At 41.8% G+C, this 20304-nt stretch overlaps 1 protein-coding gene across 1 annotated transcript in view; it reads left to right on the forward strand.

The window, feature by feature from the left end:
- The window catches only part of nbas (NBAS subunit of NRZ tethering complex), a 144782-nt gene that overhangs the window by 88435 nt on the left and 36043 nt on the right, over positions 1 to 20304 (forward strand). Inside the window, exons 44-49 of the mRNA XM_058612749.1 lie at positions 5187 to 5437; positions 8987 to 9327; positions 10922 to 11152; positions 13204 to 13406; positions 18663 to 18752; positions 19690 to 19873. Of these exons, the coding sequence (XP_058468732.1) occupies positions 5187 to 5437; positions 8987 to 9327; positions 10922 to 11152; positions 13204 to 13406; positions 18663 to 18752; positions 19690 to 19873 (1300 nt within the window). The remainder of the gene's footprint in view (positions 1 to 5186; positions 5438 to 8986; positions 9328 to 10921; positions 11153 to 13203; positions 13407 to 18662; positions 18753 to 19689; positions 19874 to 20304) is intronic.

Here is a 20304-nt window from a genome sequence, read left to right on the forward strand (position 1 = left end):
TATCCTGGTATGTAACAAAATTCTGACAACGCTGCAGATATCTGCAGATATGGCAATAACATGGTTAAAGGGGAAACAAATGGAAAATCTTTCAAGTATTTCGGGTGAAATAATTAAAACGCTGCTGGAGAGAGGCACATATATACTTTAGTGGGGACCAAAGCAGGTGAATGTCATCAGTATTTGTATATATACTAAATTAATAGTCCTATTCAACAGACATGTAAAGAAATGACGGTCACCTGATTTGGGTCCCCTTAAGACACACGCGCACATATGTGCACTGTGCAGCAGGAAGAGAGGACAGCGCACCTCCACCCAACACACACACACTGGCATATGTGTGCTTTAGTGGGGACCCAACGGTGAACAAGCTTTGTATTGTAATCTGTATTTATATTCCGTACAAACGATTGTTTGCTGTTTGTACAGCCTCTATTTTCTCACATAAATAATGTGTGAGGAGGATAATCTCTGCATTTGCTTTACACACACTTTAAAGTGTTACAAACAAAGGGTGGAGAGGAAGGTCATGAATCAGCGTGCGCGACGGCTAGATGGGGAGAAGCAGAGATGGATGATAGAGCCAGAGTGTCCCTGGGACACTCCTGTTAACACAGAATAAACACTGTAGAGGAATCAGCACGCTGCGAACTGTTCTTTCCGTTTGTGTCGGCCTTTGTAGATGTACAGTATGCTGGAGCTCTTTAGGGACTTTGGTCTCGGTCAGTTTTAACGGCGGCTATTAAACTATTGATATAACTAGACTGACACAGAAAGATGTTTGCTTTTAACCAAACCAGATTCATATTTCTGTGTTTGGTACACACCTGCTCCGACACAATCAGCAGAAATTCAGTTTTACGTTGCCTCTCTTTGCCAACAGGAAACATGACACTGTCTTAGAAAGAGATATTATTATTAGACAAATATCTTGATTCCGGTTGGATTAACGCATTAAACCTGTGCTTTCGTCTGATTCTATTCATCGCAGCACCCTGTATCCGTAGTTTCATTGTAGTCGTTAATTTTTCAGAACATAAAACATGATTAGAGAATCACCATTTTTTGAGATTCATGGTTCTGTGGAGGTCGACCTTGAGCAGATTTTCTTTACTGAAATAATTTCAGCTTTTAGTGTAGTGGACAGACTCTTGTATTATTCAATATCACAATACTGGAGAATGACAGAAATACAAAAAAACTCAAGGATAATTTGTGCACATGGATGACCAAGTTGAGAATGCCCCAGATCTATAGAAAATACAGAAATTTACAGAATACAGAATTTCGTTTTATGAAAGATGATGTCAATATTGACACTTGGTCCTGTTAGCGTAACCGTTAGCAAAGATGGCGGACACTACATTTTGGAAATGAGGTTGGAATTAGCATTGCAGTTTGAAGCCTCAGACCAAATGTCACTGGTGGGCACGTAACAAAAAAAAGAATGAAGATATTTCTCGACTCATGAGAAACTGAGGTTGGGAAGAACAATTTTTCAAAAATACTACCCCTATTCTAGTAATACAAAGCTAAATGCAAAATATTCCTTAATTCTCGACAGACTTACCATGTTGCCCTTAAAGTATTTTGAATTTTTTTTTAGAGAAGTATGAATTATTAAAGGGTAAGTGGTACTCTTCATTTGGGCATCTATGAGAGGACGGCGATATACTAGGAGCTGTACAGCTGTCACCTGAGTGAAAATACACGGCCCTGTTTGCATCATACTGTTCTAGACATGGTACATTCAATTATCTCACATATTTGTCTCAAAATAAGTTGTTCTGCCGTTAACTGTCTTGCTGGGTGCTCATTTGAGGGTGACTATTCCCTGACTGGAATAAAAAAAACAATATGTATTCGGCGTTCAGTAGCAGTGTGGTCGATGTGGTGTGTCGTTAACACATACACGCAGGTTAGCTACAGTGCTTTCCGTGTGTAGCCACAGCTGTTTGCTGCCGCTACTTCTACTGTTCAGGGATTATCGATGTGCTGTCTAAAGAATTTCTGCAAGGTTCGGGGGCCCCAAACGTGACGATGTCCTCGAGCATGACTGTAAGCATTCTTCATGAAGTCATAGGGGAGAAGCACAGAGAGCGGGACCTGGACAGACAATATAATTGCATAACCTTTACTTGAGAAATGGCTCCAGCTCGACAAAAACTGTATTTCTGTCTGAACTGAAGCGCCGGGCTGCATTACACTTTAAGACACACAGCACATAGCAAATGGACACTGAAGACTATTCTGTATAACCATTCCATTCTCTGCCTTTATCACCTTCTTAATCCTGCTGTTGCTCTGTTGGAAATCATGTGCTCCATGTCAATTGCGCCTGAGAAGGAACACAATATAGGGCCCAAGGAATGGCAATATCATGGGGGACATACAGGTCATTTGTTCAGCCCACCTTATTGATTGGGCCTATATTGCATTAAACACCATCATGGGGTCTGAATTTTCTTTTTTTCCCCCCCTCCCAGCACTTACCTGAAAGACTGATGACATTTCCTGCCTCCTTGTCACCTGTGATCCTGTTGGCATGCTAACATGCATAAACCAAAATACTTTTAATAATCGCATACCACAGCCAGACAGAACCACTGGTGTAGATAGTGTAGTCACAATCAATTACCGTTGACAAGGAGTCTAAATGTGATTGTGGCTGCGTTAATGTCATCAATCTGGCGATAAACAACAGCAGGTGTAATGTGAAAAGATTGGAGATTTATCACCACCCTCTGTGCAGATGCTCCAAGACTCTTTCCTGAGAGTTGTAGCAACATTTAGGGCAATTGTTCCAATTTAACAGCCCATAGTGTTACTATTTTAGCTCACTCTCATTGCTCCTAGTCCCAGTGATGCAGCAGGCATCTGTTTTCAGAAAAGCCAAACAGTTGATTTCCCTCAGGGTTGGTAAAGAACCGAAAAAAAACTAGCTTAAAGATGATGCTGAACTTTGATTAAAATAAAACCTACACTAAAAGCTAATAATGCTACATGTCTAATGGATATTACACATGAAGGTTTTGCTGTTCTGTTGTTACAGGTTTAAAATAATATTTATGATGTTCTTAAGTGATATTAATGATATTAACACTTGTAATTACCTTGTTATAACAATCACTAAGTATTTCTGAGCTTTAGTGTTGTGTATAATATAGACAAAAACAAGTGTGGTGGCCACAATTTCAGCCTCTGAAAATTTGTTTTATAAAAAAAGGAAAGTGTGCATTTGTTGTGCACTGAACTCAACAGACAAACACTTTTACACCCGGCGGCCTGCAGTTTGTAAACAAATTAGTAGCACAGATCGTAAAAGAGAAAAATTACAGCTTGCATTAATTCAAACAACAATGATGTCCTGAATAATTATCACTGCTCTGCCAAAGCTCCCCCAGAGTTTTACTCCGGCTGTATGATTACCTCGGTAATTAAATAGGCCTCTGAATTTAAGAATATCGGGAGCTTTTTTTTTTGCTTAGACCTGTTGGAAAAGACAACAAACAGACGTGTGTGATGTGTGGCAGGGAAAGCAGAGGAATAGGAATATGCCACTCGATTGAAATGGTTCTTCATTCCCGTGTGAATCAGAAAAAGGAACCAAAAAGAAAGAAAAAAGAAGTGTTTGATATTAGAGCCACTCAAACACAGCTGAAACTGAACTGAACAGAAGCTGTTCAGAGCAGCCGGAGCAAAACATGCATGTCATAGAAAAGTGATGAAGCGATTAGGGACAGAGATACTGAACAAATGATGCTGGAAGCTGTAGAGAAAGTAGAAAAGAGGGCCTTACAACCAGAGACCAAACATCTTTTGTCAGTGGATAGAGAAGAAAAAAAAAATAAATGATGACGGCCTGTGCTGTGAAATGCTTCAGTGGCACAGAGCCTGGCCCGAACACTGGACCTAAACTGCTGTCCACAGCTGCCTGTATTCACGCCTGTGTGTGCACATGCCAAGTAACACTCATCACCTCCCTCCAACAGTCGTGTGCCATTGTCCTCTCGCCTTTTCTACTGTTGGTGTGATTAAGAAGTGAAACATCAGACCTTGATTGGGGTCTCAAGCCTCGTCTTTGTTTGTGCACTAAGGGGAAGTGAGTGGGGGAGTCTTTACTTGCGAGTCAGTTGTTGTGTTGACTCAGAGCCCCCGTTGTGAGTGTGATTAATGTTATTTACATTATTGAGTTTATTGTCAGCTGTGGCACGGCTGCAGCTGTCTATATTTTTTTCATTAGGCAAAGCCTCCCGGCCAGCTCTGATCGAGTGCCCAGAGGAAACATTGTCCTTTTTTTGATGCTGTCCTGTTCTGACAGATAAACATGCACACTAACACACTTGCAGACAGCCACACGTTGCTTCAAGCACCTCAGTGACTGCCAACAACTGGCCTTAGTTCGCCTCTGCCTTTTAATACTCTGTATCCTCCCTTATTCAGTGTTTTTTTAATTTTTTATTATTTTGTTATTTTGTGTTGTTTTTCACTCGTCCCCTCATTTTTCAGGCCACCTGCTGCTGGTGACTTTAGTTCTGTGGCAAAGCATGCTTTTTTTTTTGAAAAGCAAAGCAGTGCCACAAGCTTTGCACAACTTGCTGAATAAGTTTTCCACACAGATTTCCCCACTTTTTGCACTCTGGATTTCACCCTCATCTTTATTCCCTTGGTTCCTCTCAATTTTTTTCTCTCTCTCTGTTTTTTAAATTTGTCCCAATTCTGCCCTTTTTATATCAGAGCTTTCCAAGTTTTTAAACGTACTGTCAGTAGTAATCTATGAAATACTCTTTTTTTTCAATTAACTGTATCTTTGGTGATAAAGTTGTTGATTACTATGCTGTTTTTACTCAGCAGTTTTTTTTTTGAAATTCAGTCTCTGGAGCTGGTTGTCTGTATCCTTTGATTTTCAGCTAACGGAATTTTGGGTTGTTTGTCAGTATTTCTGTTTTGTGTTATCTTTCTCAGGCATGTTGGCGACTGCTTCTCATGCGAACAACTTAGAGCTTCATATGTTTTTTTGATTTTTTTATCAAACACATAGCCGTTTCTGAGCCCATAAACTTTCACATCTTGTAAACCAGTGAATATTTTCCACAGAGAAGACGTACAGTATCTCACGCAACTGTAAATAAGCTTTGAAAATGGGTAACTTTTAATGAACATGTTCTGTTCTTTTCCTCCAGTCTGTCCACCAAGGAAATTGAGTCACGGAGCGGGTCCCTTGGTCTGTTCGACACCTTGAAGGGTAACCCGCAGGACTTTTACAGCCACATGACCAAGTACGTGCTGCCAACTGTGGAGGGAACTGACCTAAGCCGCCTGCTCTACTATTACGCCCTGCTGGACGCCGCGGGCTGCGAGCCTTACGTCACCACCACCATCAAGCCAGACGTTCATGTCAAACTGCTCAAGAAGCTTCGAGCTGTCGCCAACGGTGAGAGACACTTTTCATTTCTCTGTCGTCGCGTTGCAGACGGCACAGCTGCTGCATAACTGGAGGGTGATTTACAGGAAGAACAAAAGTCGGGGGTAATACGTCTTTTAAATAAGATGCCTTAATTAGTCGAGTTTGCTTCCGAGTGTGTCAGTTTTGAATGCAGCAGTGAATGAAAACTGCAATGAGGATGTGAAACTAATCTGTTGAGTGTGTCAAATTCAATTCTTAATGAGGAATGTTGATTCAGCGAGGAGTGTCTTGAGATTGAGAGTAACTCTATTTCTAAGTGCACAAATTTGACAAAAGCCTCAATTGTTCAAACAAAAGTTTTGTTGTTTTTTTCCGGCAAAGAAACAGCTGTAGGATTCAAAGTACAGATGAGATTCTCATTTTTGTAACAAATGAGCCATGGGACTTAAATGTCAAGAAATCAAGTCCACCATTGGGGGACTTGAATGTAATCCATCTTGACGTGATTGATGACTCACGGACACATGGTGACATTTCTCCTGACCCGATGGGACCCACAGATGAGTCATATTTATATATATGTGTGCGTGTGTGTGTGTGTGTGTGTGTGTATATATATATACATATATATATAAACATATATATACATATAAACATATATTTATATATACATATATATATATATATATATATATATATACACATACATACATACATACATATATATACAGTACATTTCTGCTGCCAGACATAAAACGCCCAATTCTTGGCAAAAAAAACAAAAAAAGTGAGAAACAATCCACCTCTCTATTAGTTCTCTACCTGTCACACCGACCTCCTGATACTGCGACAGCATCACATTAAATTGCTGCTTCCACTCACATTTTCCTGTGGCTGCACCTACTCCAAGGACACCGTGTCCAGGTTGCACGGCGTCAAAGGTTCCGGGGGCTTCAGCTGGAGCGCTTAAACTTCGCCGTGTACAGGTGGAGGTGGTGTCACTTCTCGGCGAAGTTCGGGAAAGGTCAGCCGGCGTGTCAGCTGCGTTTTCACGCCTCACTTCCTCCTGCTGCTCCAGATAGCACCACAGCTTTTACTGGTGACACATGTCTCAGCTTATCTCATCTCCCCCCCCCACACACACACACACAAACAGAGTCCATCCATCAAGACTAATTAAGTTTTTTTTTTTTGATCAAAACACCATGGTTACATTTCATTGTCACTCAGACACCATTACCATGTCACATCACTGTTGTATATAAGATAACCGGTATAAACGAACTCCCATCTCTAGTTACTGCAGCCTTTCCCTCCTGTTTGGCAGATATGCAGTTTACAGTGATGTCAGTGGTGGATTGACACGTCTTAAATTCAGACAGTGACACACAAAGCTGTGTGCTGAGCTGTAGCTGGCAGGTTTGGTCAGCTTTAAATTTAGCTTTTGTTGCCGAAGTGTAAATATCCCTGAAAAAAAAAAGACAAACAGACCTTCTAACACCAAATTAAAGCAGCTATTCTCAACCTTATTTGTGCCCGTGCCCTCTGCTGTTATCCAGGCACCCAAACTGCACCGTTTTATCACTCTGCAGAGAAAAACTGCACCTGCTAAAAGGCCCACATGTCAGCTGGAAATGAGAAGACCAATGGCATGTGACTGATTTGTCGTAAAGTAGCATTTTAAGCAGGCGTAGGAATAAAGCCACATGAATTAAATAGTGAATAGTGAATTGATTTCACCTGAAGTCGATGGTTCTCATAATCCAGCAGCGTGGCCTGTCTTTTCAAGTTACATCGAAGCTAACGGGAAGGATTAATGTCGCACTTACTGTTGTAAGTGGTAAGTTTTAACCGATCACTCTGTGAAACTCCCCTCAAACGCTTTTTAAGAATGCCTCATTGCTCCCATCAGCCCATCACATAGTGTGGATGGCCCCTTGGGGGCCAGTTGTGTATTGAGTAAAGCCTTCCTAACCAGTAATGGCATCCCAAACGAGCCTCCACAACTTTCCTTTAAATACGACAGTAGGTGTGCAAGTCTTATCACACGACACCCCGCACACTGTCGTAAAATGATTTTTGTTTTCTTAGGCCTTAAAGAAAATACAAACATTAGATCTTAAACAAACATGTAAGCACGTAGGCAACATGGATTACAAGTCATGTACCGGCACATAAACTGAGTTTGCGTTGTTAACACTGCATCACACTCTTCCTCTCTCTCTCTTACACACGTATAACTGTTGAAATGCAACACATTCATACTCCACTAGAAGCCTTGACACACTGTCTGTTGCAGTGTCTCCAGGGCCACAAACTTTCTGCTTACAGTGTTCAACTTTGAGACACACACACACACACACTGTTAAAATTACTCATTTTCTACAGACCCACTTACTGTGGCATTCAGACAATGTAGAGACAGGTGGTGTGTGACCAATATTCATCACACTTTCAGACAAAGTACCAGGTGAGTTTCTGAGGGGACTCTCCTGAGGAAGAGGGGGGATGAGACGCTGCCGGTGTGTGGGTGAGACTTACATGTGTAAGTGCATGCAAGTCGTATCTGTATTTTAAGTGTCCATCTGGGCCTGTCTAAAAGTAGTTTGTGTGTGTGTGTGTGTGTGTGTGTTAGGGATTACGAGCAGCGTTGAGAGAGGCCTCCCCACTGGCAGACCATTGTTAAATATTAAAAGCCCAGACAGGCTGTGGTGTTGCCACATTAATGTGTCTGTTTGATTTCACTAGAGACCACATATGCCACCATCCCTCCCTCTTACACACACACACACACACGCACGCACGGCCTGAAGATCTGATCCACAGTGATGGGTCCGTAGATGAACTATCAAACTTTGCGTGCAAACACAGAGAGGAGGCAGCACTTTTACACTTGGGTCTCATGCGGTCGTCGGTGTTCATTCCAGCCTTTTACTGTCTTCTCTTACACAGTTGTCTTTGCACATTTTTGACATAGTGTAGAACCGTAAGGATCCTCTAAGTGCTGCATGGTTTGCACTTCATGTGCAAATACAGAGCTATAGTATGTACTGCATGGTATAACGTTTACTCTGACCAGACCTCTCTTATAAACCGCCACTGTAAAATGTCGGATATGCTGTCGTGGATTTAATGTTCTGACGTGTTTTTTTTATAATGAATATCTCATGTATCTGCATTGCAAAGAGTTGAAGAAATTATAATTATGTTATGTATGTATGATAAATAACTAGTGCTACATATTCTTAAATGTAAAGCTAAACATAAAACCTGGCCTCATGTCAAACCCGTGCCATCGTTTTACTCTTTAGATAGCTTCTTATACGTGCAGCACAAGGTCATGTGCACAAGGACATTGAGGGATTCTTTTTGTCTGCCTGTTATGTTTATGGCTATATGTGAAGTGCACTATAAGCACAAACACTCAATGAAATGGAAAACTCATTTTCTAAATTATTAGGTCCGAGAGCACAAAGTGTAGGACCCTAATCAACACTATTGGAACTCAAGGAGTTATTTATTATCACATTCATGAGTGCTTTCAGTGCATTCAACGTGTCTGTCTCTCTCTTGCAGGCTTAGACTACCGGAAGCTGACTGACGAGTCCTTGGATCCACTGGTCACTCTGAAGTCAGTGCTGACCAGTCAGAATGTGCTGTCCATCTCCAAACTTGCCAGCCGGCTTCCTCTGCCCGGTGGCGGAGGAGCAACGGTCTCGCCCAGTGCGGTCCACGCAGTTTGGCTGCAGAAGCTGTTTTGGAAAGGAGACCCACAGCTGCTGAAGAGGCCCCCAAACAGTGACCAGGACTACCTGCATGCTTACGACACCTGTGCCAAATATCTGGACAGGCTCGTTCCCGCTGACATCGTCCGCTTCCTGGACGGTATCACCTTTTCACCTGAAGCAGCTAAAAATGTGAGTCTGAATGGGGAACGTCATTTTCTAAATTGATCATCTATTGTGCTATGGGAGAAAATAGAAACTAGCGATGGAGATCATTAACTCCAGGGACGGGAAAATGTTCACCGGCGTTATAAATCACGTGCAAAGTTTTCCCATAAACGTCCGTTCAAACAGAGTTCTTTTTGCATCCAGCAGAATCAGCCCCTTGTGGCTAATTGTCCTACTTCCTTTTTCAGAGTGGAAGACTACCACCAGTTTTCCGTCCCTGAACTCGTCTTTGATTTTCAATCACTAAATCATATTCCTTCATTTACAGACTTATTTTGTCTGGCAGAGCATCCGTCATACGCTTGTGGATCATCAGAAACCCGTTCCCTAATTTCAAGCCCAGTGTATTATTCTGTTCACATCCACACTCTTGTCACCTTGAAGCACATGCAGTCATGAGGAATAAATGAAATTCGGAAATTGCTCAAGAAATATTACTCGTATAATTCATTTTGGAAAACTGTCCAACAGAGGAGCCTCAGCGTTCCATATCAATAGTTTTTTTTCCCCCCGTATTGGTTTCCTGTCACCCCCACCTCTCCTGACACTTCCTTTTCCTCCACAATTCTCATGCAGCATCTCTTTCCCTGTGGTTTCAAGTGAGCTAATTGATCCCTCTTTATTTCAGAGCCAATTAAACTCCCGCTCCCAGCAGGCATTGTTTTCCCACTGTGCTTTTTTAACATGCTGATTACCTCTCGGGATCCCACTGTCTACCTCGTCTCCGCTCACCCTTCTTCTCTTCCCTTTTTTATAACCTTTTTGAACCTTCAAATGGAAAACCAAGACCCATTTTATTGTTCAGAATGCATCTGACCTTTTGGACCCCCATTGCCCTGCATGATGGATTGATCCATTTCCCACAAGGCCAAGATGTGAGATGAATGGCAGGGGGGCTTATCTGGCCTTATACTGGACATATCTTTGAAGGAAAATAGGGTGTTGGTTTTTTTTTTCCGCCACCTCTGAAGAATTGATTTAAGATCACCACTTTAGTAAAGATCTCCTTGATTCCTCAGCCTTCAACCTGATTTCAGATTTTGCCCTAGGCTTGGACTCTGGTTGGCCATGAATACTTATATCAAGATCTATAGGGGAAACACCCTCTTACACATTAAACACCAGACTGTATGTGCTGTCTTGCACACATGCCCGGCTGAGTTGAAAAGAAACTGCAATGGTTTTCCAGGAAACACCATTTGTGTGATCATCTTCTCCGAATGTAGAAAAAGGCTGTCAGTCTGTCAAGATGACTAGTGGATACTATGAAGTGCGAGGAACATTTGAGGTAGCTGGAAGTGTGATTTGGATGATTTTCAAGTGTCCTTTTGGTGTGAATGTATGCGTAGGCTTTGTCAGTGCCTGGGTGCTTCTGAGAGAGTAAAACTTCTACAGCCCAAGGCGTGGAATCAGTTATTCCAGACTGGCAGCTATGATCTCTCTCTCTCTCTCTCTCTCTCTCTCTCTCCCTCTCCAATATGCTTTTTCTGATCCTTCCCCCTTCCCCCCCCCATTTTTCCACCTTCCGTTCTGTTCATTCATCCTATTCTGGCCCCAGCTGAGTGTCCAGGCAAGGATGGAGGTGATAAAGCGAGCCACCAAGCCTCTGCGGCAGCTGGCCGATAAGAGTCGGAAGAGAGGAGGAGGAGGCAACGGCAACTCGGAGCAGGAAGGGATGGCCCAAGCGGCGATGAGTTTTGACGAGGCTATCGCACATCTGCAGCAGTCACAGGCCCACCTGGACACTCTGAGCCATGCCTTCATTCTGTCATTAAAAGACAGCCAACAGGTAGATCCCGTCCTCCGCACACTATGTATCTTAGGCATTTATGTGCGGAGCAAAACGTTTGTTTAACACCTTTGTTTAATGATATAGACACCCAGATTGTTTGCTACAGTCGTGATTGTGCTGTTATAAATGATATAAAGAGACTAATGCGAAAATACTAGAGTGGCATAATTAGTAGTCGTAATAAATGTGCCCTTCAAGGGCCGCGGTGCCCCTGAGCAATGTACCCAACCACCATTGCTCCCCGGGCACAGATAAGTGCTGCCCACTGCTCCTACCTGCACCTGATATGTGTGCGTTCACTACTGATGTGTAAAAACTAAAAGGATGGGTTAAATGAAGAGGACAAATTCACGAATATGCGCATATAAATGAAAACTAAACGAATATGTGCGTTATCATTTACTAAGAAAACATGGTGACGTTTAGTTTGCATTGTTCAACAGCCATTCCCAAATCTTTATCCATTTACTACACAAGTCTTCTCCCACAGCAGTTTCACGTGGTCCTGTGTATACTTGTATGTGTAGGGGCTGGTACTCTCCCCGTCCTCACTTCAACCAGCCATGGGCTGGGCAGTGTAAATCTGTGGGCCGTATATAGTATGTACACGGTGCTGCAAAACTGACTAACCCCGCTGTCACCTCCCTGTGGCTGTCTCTTTCTCTCCTCCTCCTCAGTGCGTGCAAGTGTATACACAAACTGAAAGCAGAGATGGAGACAGGGGGCATTACGATTTGATGAGCACAGGGTTGCTACGCGACGGCGAGATACCCAGAAACACTGATCATTTCTGAACTCCACACCGAGCATGTTGATAGTTAATTTTGTTTAGCTCCTGCTTTATCTGTGTTTAAAAGCGAATAGTTCTCCATAATGGAGAGAAAGACACCAGTGCGAGCTGTAGGTTAAAGTCATAAGTGCGCACACGTGCACACACACACACACACACTGCTACCTAGACTATGTAACGTACCATCTCCTGGTGCAGGAAGCAATTGTGTCCTCGGAGATAGATAAAAAGGATATAAGAACCGAGAAAGGGCAGATAGGTAGAGAAAGATAGATAGAAGGAGCCCTGTGTGAGGTTCTGTTAGGCTTTCCCGTGGTCATTTATCAAGTGTACGTGACCAGCTGCTGGGAATAATAGTAGATCATAAAGGAATTCACCACCGGCACCTGAACCTGCCACAAGGACAGGAAATTACACACTGCAGTTATTGTACTAGATGTGGTACATTTCTTAAAATGTATCACTATTCAGTACCTGTACTAGGGCTGGGTGATTAAAACATGTATGATATGCTAGGGAAATCGATATCTGGATTTTGATACGGATTTATTTATATACAAGTCTTGGCACAAGATTTCACATATCTGCCCCAATATTCAAACCCCCCCCCCCCATCAACTACCTCTGGCTATTGCAGCTGCTCCCAGGTCAGCTGGGAGATCCAACACCAGCGGTATCCAACAGTATCTGCAGACGCTTTGCTCCCGCCTCTGTGACACACACATGCCGATCCCAATCTGATCACAACTCTCTGAACTCTTTGAGCGGCATCTGTTCTGACATCATGTCCACAGATTTAGTGAGAACATTAAAGAGTTATGCAGATGGAGTAATAAAATCTAATTTGCAATGAAAATGAAGGGAAAACATCATTTTAATGCTGAATGTTGACGAATGATTTTTTTTACTATTGTGAAATATTATTCCAAATAGTCACTCGTGTTTATCTATACATGAACAAACTGATATTCACTGAGCCAAACACCCTTTTCAGTTTCCCATCCTTTATTTATTTATAGAGAGGAAAAAAAATCAAACTAGAAGGCAGTAGAGAGGTGAGCAGGCTCAGGCTACCCTCCACACTCTGTGGGTGCTATAATACCTCACAAGGAACTTCATCCATTAAACTCTGCGTCTCCTTCACCACACTTCACCTCCTTCACTCTGCTTTCTTCGGTCTTTTATTTCTTTAATCTTTTGATCATACGGAGTGTCAGCTCCACCCTCCGATCACTTACTTACTGTTTCTCAATTCCAGGAACGGCTCCAGGGTTACAGTCAACTGTATGATTTGTCCCGGTCTGAGAGGTCAAATGTACGTGAGCTGGCAGTAACCATGGCAACTGATGGGCAGCCTCTGGACAGCATTGGGAAGCTTCTGCACGTTGCTGTTGGACCCCTAGACCTTTCCGTCAAAACTGTGCTTCATGATGCAGTGGCGAGAACAGTCGCTGCGCTCAGGTATTACCTCTCTAACCCTCTCTGTTTAGATGTTTATTCATAGCATACTGCACACAGTAGACGCCACAACTTTCACACACAGCACAAACGGATGTGCACAAAGACAAGATGGTATCACCAAGTCTTGTACACAAAAACTTCCTATTATTACCCTCTAAATTTCATGTTATCGTGCTGCTTTTGTTTATTTTTATTTTTGATATAATAAAAAAAAAATACAGAAAAAGAAAATGTCAAAATGAAGTAAATTAAATTGAATAAAAATAGAACGCATTCCATAACTAATAACCAAACAATATTTATTTAATAGTCCTAAATAAAACTGCAATTCTGGCAGGTACTTAATTTCCAATTAAAAATCCAATTTTCTCCAAGTCTTTTAAATTCATGTTCTCCATTCCTCAACTTATATGTAATTTTGTGTATTTCTTTGATGTGTTAAACTGTCAAAGTTCCTGCCCTAATTATAAAGCTGGAGAAGAGGCGATTTATTTTTCTTAGCACAAACACTGGAAGTGGGATTTCAATAGCTGGCCTAAATCTTTCCCCAAAAAAAAAAAACCTTTGAAGCTCAAAATTTAATTAGGTAACAGTTTAATCTATAAACACAACTTGCGTCGGACTGTAAGGGTCATTGCATGGGAAGTGAATACCCTGAGTTGACGCCTTGCACTTGCAATAGCAAAACAGTAGCTTGCGTGCGGCGGGCTGTACGCTCGACAATCTGAGTGAAACTATTTGTTATGGAAGTACAAGTGATGGAAATGGAGGTGCAGATCGACTCGTTAGTGTGACTGCTCTAAAAAAAGCGAGTTCCGACATCTGTGCAGTCAACAGCCCGGCGGGTGACACTTGTGGCCCAATGTCATATCTGAGTATGACCAACATTTCAAGTTTTTTTTTTTTTTTTTTTTTTTAAATCTGAAATCTGAAAATTCCTCATTCCGGATAATGAACAAAAAATATGACGCTTATGTACATGAGACTAGTATGGAGCAGCTGAACAAGCACGCCATAAGGAGTGAGTGACTGATTTACAGAGCAATTATTATTCAACGTCACCCACACAATGCACTCCAAGAGTCAGAAAGCTTTAAATCCTCCCCGTGCCTCAGTAGCTCGTGTTTACTTTTGTGTAATATCGCTTGTTTTCATTTGGTTTTAAATCATAGATAGTATTGCACACTGTTAGGCCCCTCTAAGCCTTCAGTTGTTCTGCGATCATTTAATCATAACGAAGTGTTGTAGGTTTGTGTACTGTGCTACTAAGGATCGCACCCACAGGGGCAAACATAACGAAGACGAGGAAATAAAAAAGTGTTAGTGTTTGTAATTCTCCTTTCCCCTCATTTTGAGCTTGTTTAGATGGCACATTTTCAACATTCTCATTCGAATGCGCCTCTGATATCTTCTGGTGATGACTGTATGTACAATATGTACATAAAACAATTTTAATTGAGAAGAGCACACAGTTTATCCGAATCTTGTATTCTAAAATATTGAAGGCCACCCAAACATACGACCAACCTGATCGCGGCTGGTTGTTATCTGAAAATATACTGAACCGTGTGTAAGTCGCCTTTGGGCTCAGCGTGTTGGCAGGAAAAAAAAAACATTGTCAAAATAAATGTGCAAAGTGTTGAATTGAATGTACAGTTGCTGCCTGTGGGAACTGGGCTCAAAGCATTTTATTGGTGCCATCCTGCTGTCTGGCTTCAAAAGGACGGGGGAGATGATTCACCTGACATGTTTGCAGCGCTACTGGGGTTTTAGGGGCTTCATGGGAAACCAACCATCGATGGTTAAGTAACAGAAAACGAAGCATTACTGAATAACAGGATGCTTTTGTTTGAGATAAACAAAAGCTTAAATGGGTGGCTTATTTTCACCGTGGTGGTTTTTTACTGTTTGTCCTTCATCCAATAGTGAGCATTGTTTTGCTGACACGGGCAGACGCGTATCATCGAGTCATCTGATTGGTTTGATGAATGAGTGCCAATCGCCTGCGTTTATGTCTGCCTCATTTCCTGGTTCTTTAAGTCTGCTCAATAGCGCATGGTGTTGATGCAGGAGATGATACCAACACACACACACACATCACTGATGAACACACACTCTCTCGCACACACACACTCTTCTCTCATCCTCTGATTCATTATCATCTTATAATTAATGCCGCCTGATACAGCTGTTCTTTTGCAGATCTCTCCCGGCTTCAACACCAACACACTCATACACACTGTGTGTTCACGTCTGTTGTAGGCTGTGAGGACACATTTTGATTTTAGCCTATCTTTGTAAGGACATTTTGACCTCGTGTGGACATTTTGGCTGGTCTTTACAGTTTTGAAGGCCTTTTTGAGGGTTAAGATTATTAAGGTTTTAGTGTTAGAGTTAGATTTGGGTTTAAATTTGAGTTAAAGGTGACATCCAATGCTTGTATCACACATATATGTTAGTTATGGAGGTCTACTTACATATATTAACTTGTTTTCATGGTTAAAATCCTCCTAGTCGCTGCAAACGAGCCGATCAAAATATCTCCTCACTGACGCTCTCGTCAGCTGCGCTGTTTCAGACCAAAATTACACCCCCAGAACGTGGATTGTGTTGTGATTGGCCAGCCAACGAGAGCTTTTCTGGCACGGTGGATGCTCTGCATCTCAGCAGCTACAACGAGAGTAGTTCTTCTTCTTCTGCGGTTGAATGTACGCAACCAGATGTGCCCGGACTAGTGCCCGCACCAGGAGGCGCTACGGTGGTGAGAGGAGTGGTGAGGTATTCTGATGACAACATTAACATACGGAAGTGCCGATCCGCTTCGCAGAGCCCAGGAAAACAATAAAACCCTATTTTCTCAGCAGTGGCTGAACTGTTTGTTCTGAAACTTTAGGGTTTCATAAACAAATAATGACGCAGATACACACACATACGCAGCGTTAATTGGAGCTTCCGGTCTGTCGCCTTTAAAGGAATACTTCACCAATTTTCATTTAGCTTTGTATTACTAGAATAGGGGTAGTGTTTTTGAAAAATTGTGCTTCTCAGCCTCAGTTTCCCCTGAGTCGAGAAATAGCTTTATTCTTTTTTTGTTACGCGCTCACCAGTGACACTTGGTCTGAGCCTTTGTCCGAGGCTTAAAAACTGCAACGCAAAGAAACATGTAATGCTACTCAGAGTGCCTTTTTCAAAGACATGTTTCTCAATAAACATATTTGAAACAAAACTGCAACGTTAATTACGCACTTTTTAGACCCACTCGTAGGGGGACGGGACCTCATTCCCAGAATGTAAACAGTGTCCGCCATCTTTGCTAACAGTTACGCTAACAGGACCAAGTGTCACTGGTGGGCACGTAACAAAGAAAAGAATGAAGATATTTCTCAACTCAGGGGAAACTGAGGTTGGGAAGGTTTTTCAAAAATACTACCCCTCTTCTACTAATACAAAGCTAAATGCTCAATTAAAAACTCAGTTGGGCTGCATTTTCAAACCAAGAAATTTAGCTGGGCCAGACATTTTGGTTTTTGGCAGAAGGTCATGACACATTTAAAACTTACATCAAAAAGTGCATTTAAAAAATAATAAAGGAACTAGTAACCTAAATATTTTGCTCACACCGGACCTTCGCACACCTCAAAGTGTGTAAAAAAAGTGCCCAGTATTAGCTGTAACTATTCTACATTAAAAATAAACATGTGTGTCAACTCGGGTGCAACTCAAAAGTGCATAAAATCAAAAAGGTACACGATATAAGCGTTTGTTTCTCTTTAAAATAATATGAACATACAAACATCTCAAAGTGCCTTTAACAGAATACAAAAGAACTTACGCTGCTATCAAACCTATTAGGCTACTATAGAAATGGATGTTGGAATCTTTGAGGGACAGTGAAAAGTGTTTCTCGAGTTAGTTCTGGTGGAACCACAGGCTGGGCCACGGGCCGCCATTTGAATAGACTGGGTCTAGGGAATGCATTACGTCTATGTGTGACTTCACTGAGAATGCTGCGCGCGTGCGTGTTTGTGCGTCTGTTGTTGCAGGACTTTCTCAAAGCATTGTGTTTGGCAGGTATGAATGAGCAGCTCTTGTTTTTAGCTCTATCTCATAGTCTTCAGTGTAGTGAGGCAGGAATACCTGAGGCTCACACTAATGGCCATCTTTTGTATCTGTCATAACGCCTCTGTGTTTGTATGCCTTCGCAAAGAAAATGTAAATGGTGAATTACAATGGGGGAAAAAAAGAAAGAAATGCTGCGTCATCTCTCTACCCCTGTGCCTGATCATTTGTATGTTGTAGGTATATACATTTACAGTGTGTATATGTGTGTATAAGTCGAGTCCGGGGAAATCACCCCCCCCCCCCTTTTCTGTCTTTGTGACCATTCTGACCATGGCCAGAGAATTGGCCATTCTCCTGTACACTCACAGACACACGTGTTTGTGCAGCTATTTGTGTTAGGATACTGCGTTGACTTCCTCTAATTTGGACAGCCAAACCATTCCTTTACACAAAACCTGCCTTTAATCGGGGTTTGATTTTTGAGGACTGCTGCTCCTGGAAAAGTCAGTGTTTATGCTAGAAAGGGTCCTAAAAGGCAACAAAGCTGACAACACACAGACACACACACACACACACACACACACTTCCTTCCTCACTCAGTCACTCACTGCAGCATATTCCACCGTCTCACCAGGAAACACATTAATGATGCTGTAGAAAAATCATTATTAGTTTTGTTTTAAGCTCACCCACTGAAAAGTGCCATTAAAACTCCTAACATATTACTCTGGATTAAAAAGAAAAACAAACAAGACCACTTTTATTATTAACAAATAGTTATATTACACACATGTTAGGATTTCACCAACATAATCAGAGAGCCTGGGAGCTTGTAATGTTGGAGACGGCTTCAATTATGTTTCTTCATTTTTTTCAAAAGTGTCTTATTCGAAACATTTAATTGTTGCCTAAGGTTAATATGTCTTTGTATTATTAATGAAACGTTGTCTTAGTGCTGTTTTGTGCTGTTTAGTTTTTAGTTTTTTGGCAAAACTGCACTTAATTTATGAAGATGTTTCTCCAACCATACTGCCAAACTTGTGTGCAGTAAAAAAAACTCTCAGAAGGAAGGAAGCCTTTCTTCTTCTATTTTTTTTTCTCCTCATTTCCCTCGATATTGTGGTAATTTGAAAATCTTATCTTAATTAGCATATTATGTAAGATGATTGTATTGATGTTCTTTGTTTTTTTCAGTGGAGACCCAGAGACCCCAACAAATTACTCACAACCCCTCCGGGTCCTGGAAGCCATGGTAACCGCTGTGCACAACAATGTCCAGAGTGGGTAGGTTGTCTGAGTTTACTCGCACACTATGACTATGAACACACTCATTGTACTTGTATAATCTTTCTCTTAGTGACATTTATTGCTTTCCCTAAACTTAATTGTCCTCTTAAAGCAGATTTCAGATAATGTGATCCTGAGCACATGTACATTATCGTCATTGTGTTTTTAAGTCTTACATTGAATTACCCGAGCCATTCTCGCTACCCTGTCCCTTATTTTTGCATGTATTCAGAGTCTGAAATTTCATACAAATGCCAAGAAGATGTCTATCTGGTTAGTTGAATGAATACCAATAAATCAGCGTAATCACCTGCCTATCTGTTTCTGGCTGTTGGCTTTTTATTACTTTTTTAATGACCAAGTAAATCAAAGTACAACAATGCGTATAGAACAAAATGGCTGCTGTTCTTGGGCCTGGTGTTAGTCCATTTAAGTTTCTTTCCTTGATGTGTGGATAAGGTTTGCAACTTTTTTATTCTAGAAAATGTCCCTCACAGTTTCCTAAAGCTTAAATTGACATCCTCATATCCTTTATCTCGTACAACTAACAGCTGAGCTGCACAGGTATTTACTTTAATATCACCAGACACTTAAGTCACATTTGAGAAGCTGGGCTTTTCTTTGCTTGAATATTAAATCGTTTGAGTTCTATTCTGAACTGTTCTGGTTGCACAAGGACGTGTGGAGAAAAAAAACATGTAATCTTCTTCTAGTTCTGATAATAAATGGCATTTCTAATGTAAGTGCTCTTATATCTATTGAGATAAATATCTTAGCACGTCAATGCAGTTTTTTATCACTGCCACAGATGAGCCATATAACAGGCTACAACTTTGGATTTGTTGACTATCTCCGTCTACTTATTTATCCCTCACCTCGCCTGTCTGTCTGTCTGTCTGTCTCCTGTCTCGCCCTTCTAACCTTCCGCTCTCAGTGACAGCGCTGTGACCTCAGATGACCTCCTGGCTTGGCTCCGTCCCTTCTGTGGAGACTCCTCGCTGCCAGTGCGGCCTAGGATCAACGTGCTGCAGATCCTGGAGAGCAACTTCAGCCTCCGAGACAGTGATGTTCGTCTGTTGTTGCTCTACAGAACTCAGGCTGTTCTCAAAGACAGAGAGGTAATGTGCACAGATGCTCTCACACATGCACGCGGCCCATGCACACTCAAGCAGCGATGAATCATCAGGATTCCCACTTGAGAAACAACTTAAATCCCAAAGTACTCCTGGCACTCGATCTGAAGGAGGCTTCTTTTGGGTTTTCATTTTGTTTCTCCAATGTCATCACTTCAGATATTGTGCTATACATTTTAAAAAGGTACTGGCAATCCAGTGTTTCCTACAGAGCTTACCGACTCAGGTTGTTGATTGTGATTGGCTGGTGAACATGCATGCAACATGCTCTCAAGAGGTGTTTTGACTCATCCATGGGTTTTGAGCGTCCACCATCATCATCATCATCATCACATCTACCATGCCTTGTCAAATAGAAGCATGTCCAGCACTCACATTGGAGAGGTTAGTGTGATATATGTGGTGAATAATTTAGT

The sequence above is a fragment of the Solea solea genome, chromosome 17, assembly GCF_958295425.1.
Source record: "Solea solea chromosome 17, fSolSol10.1, whole genome shotgun sequence".
Classification (NCBI taxonomy): domain Eukaryota; kingdom Metazoa; phylum Chordata; class Actinopteri; order Pleuronectiformes; family Soleidae; genus Solea; species Solea solea.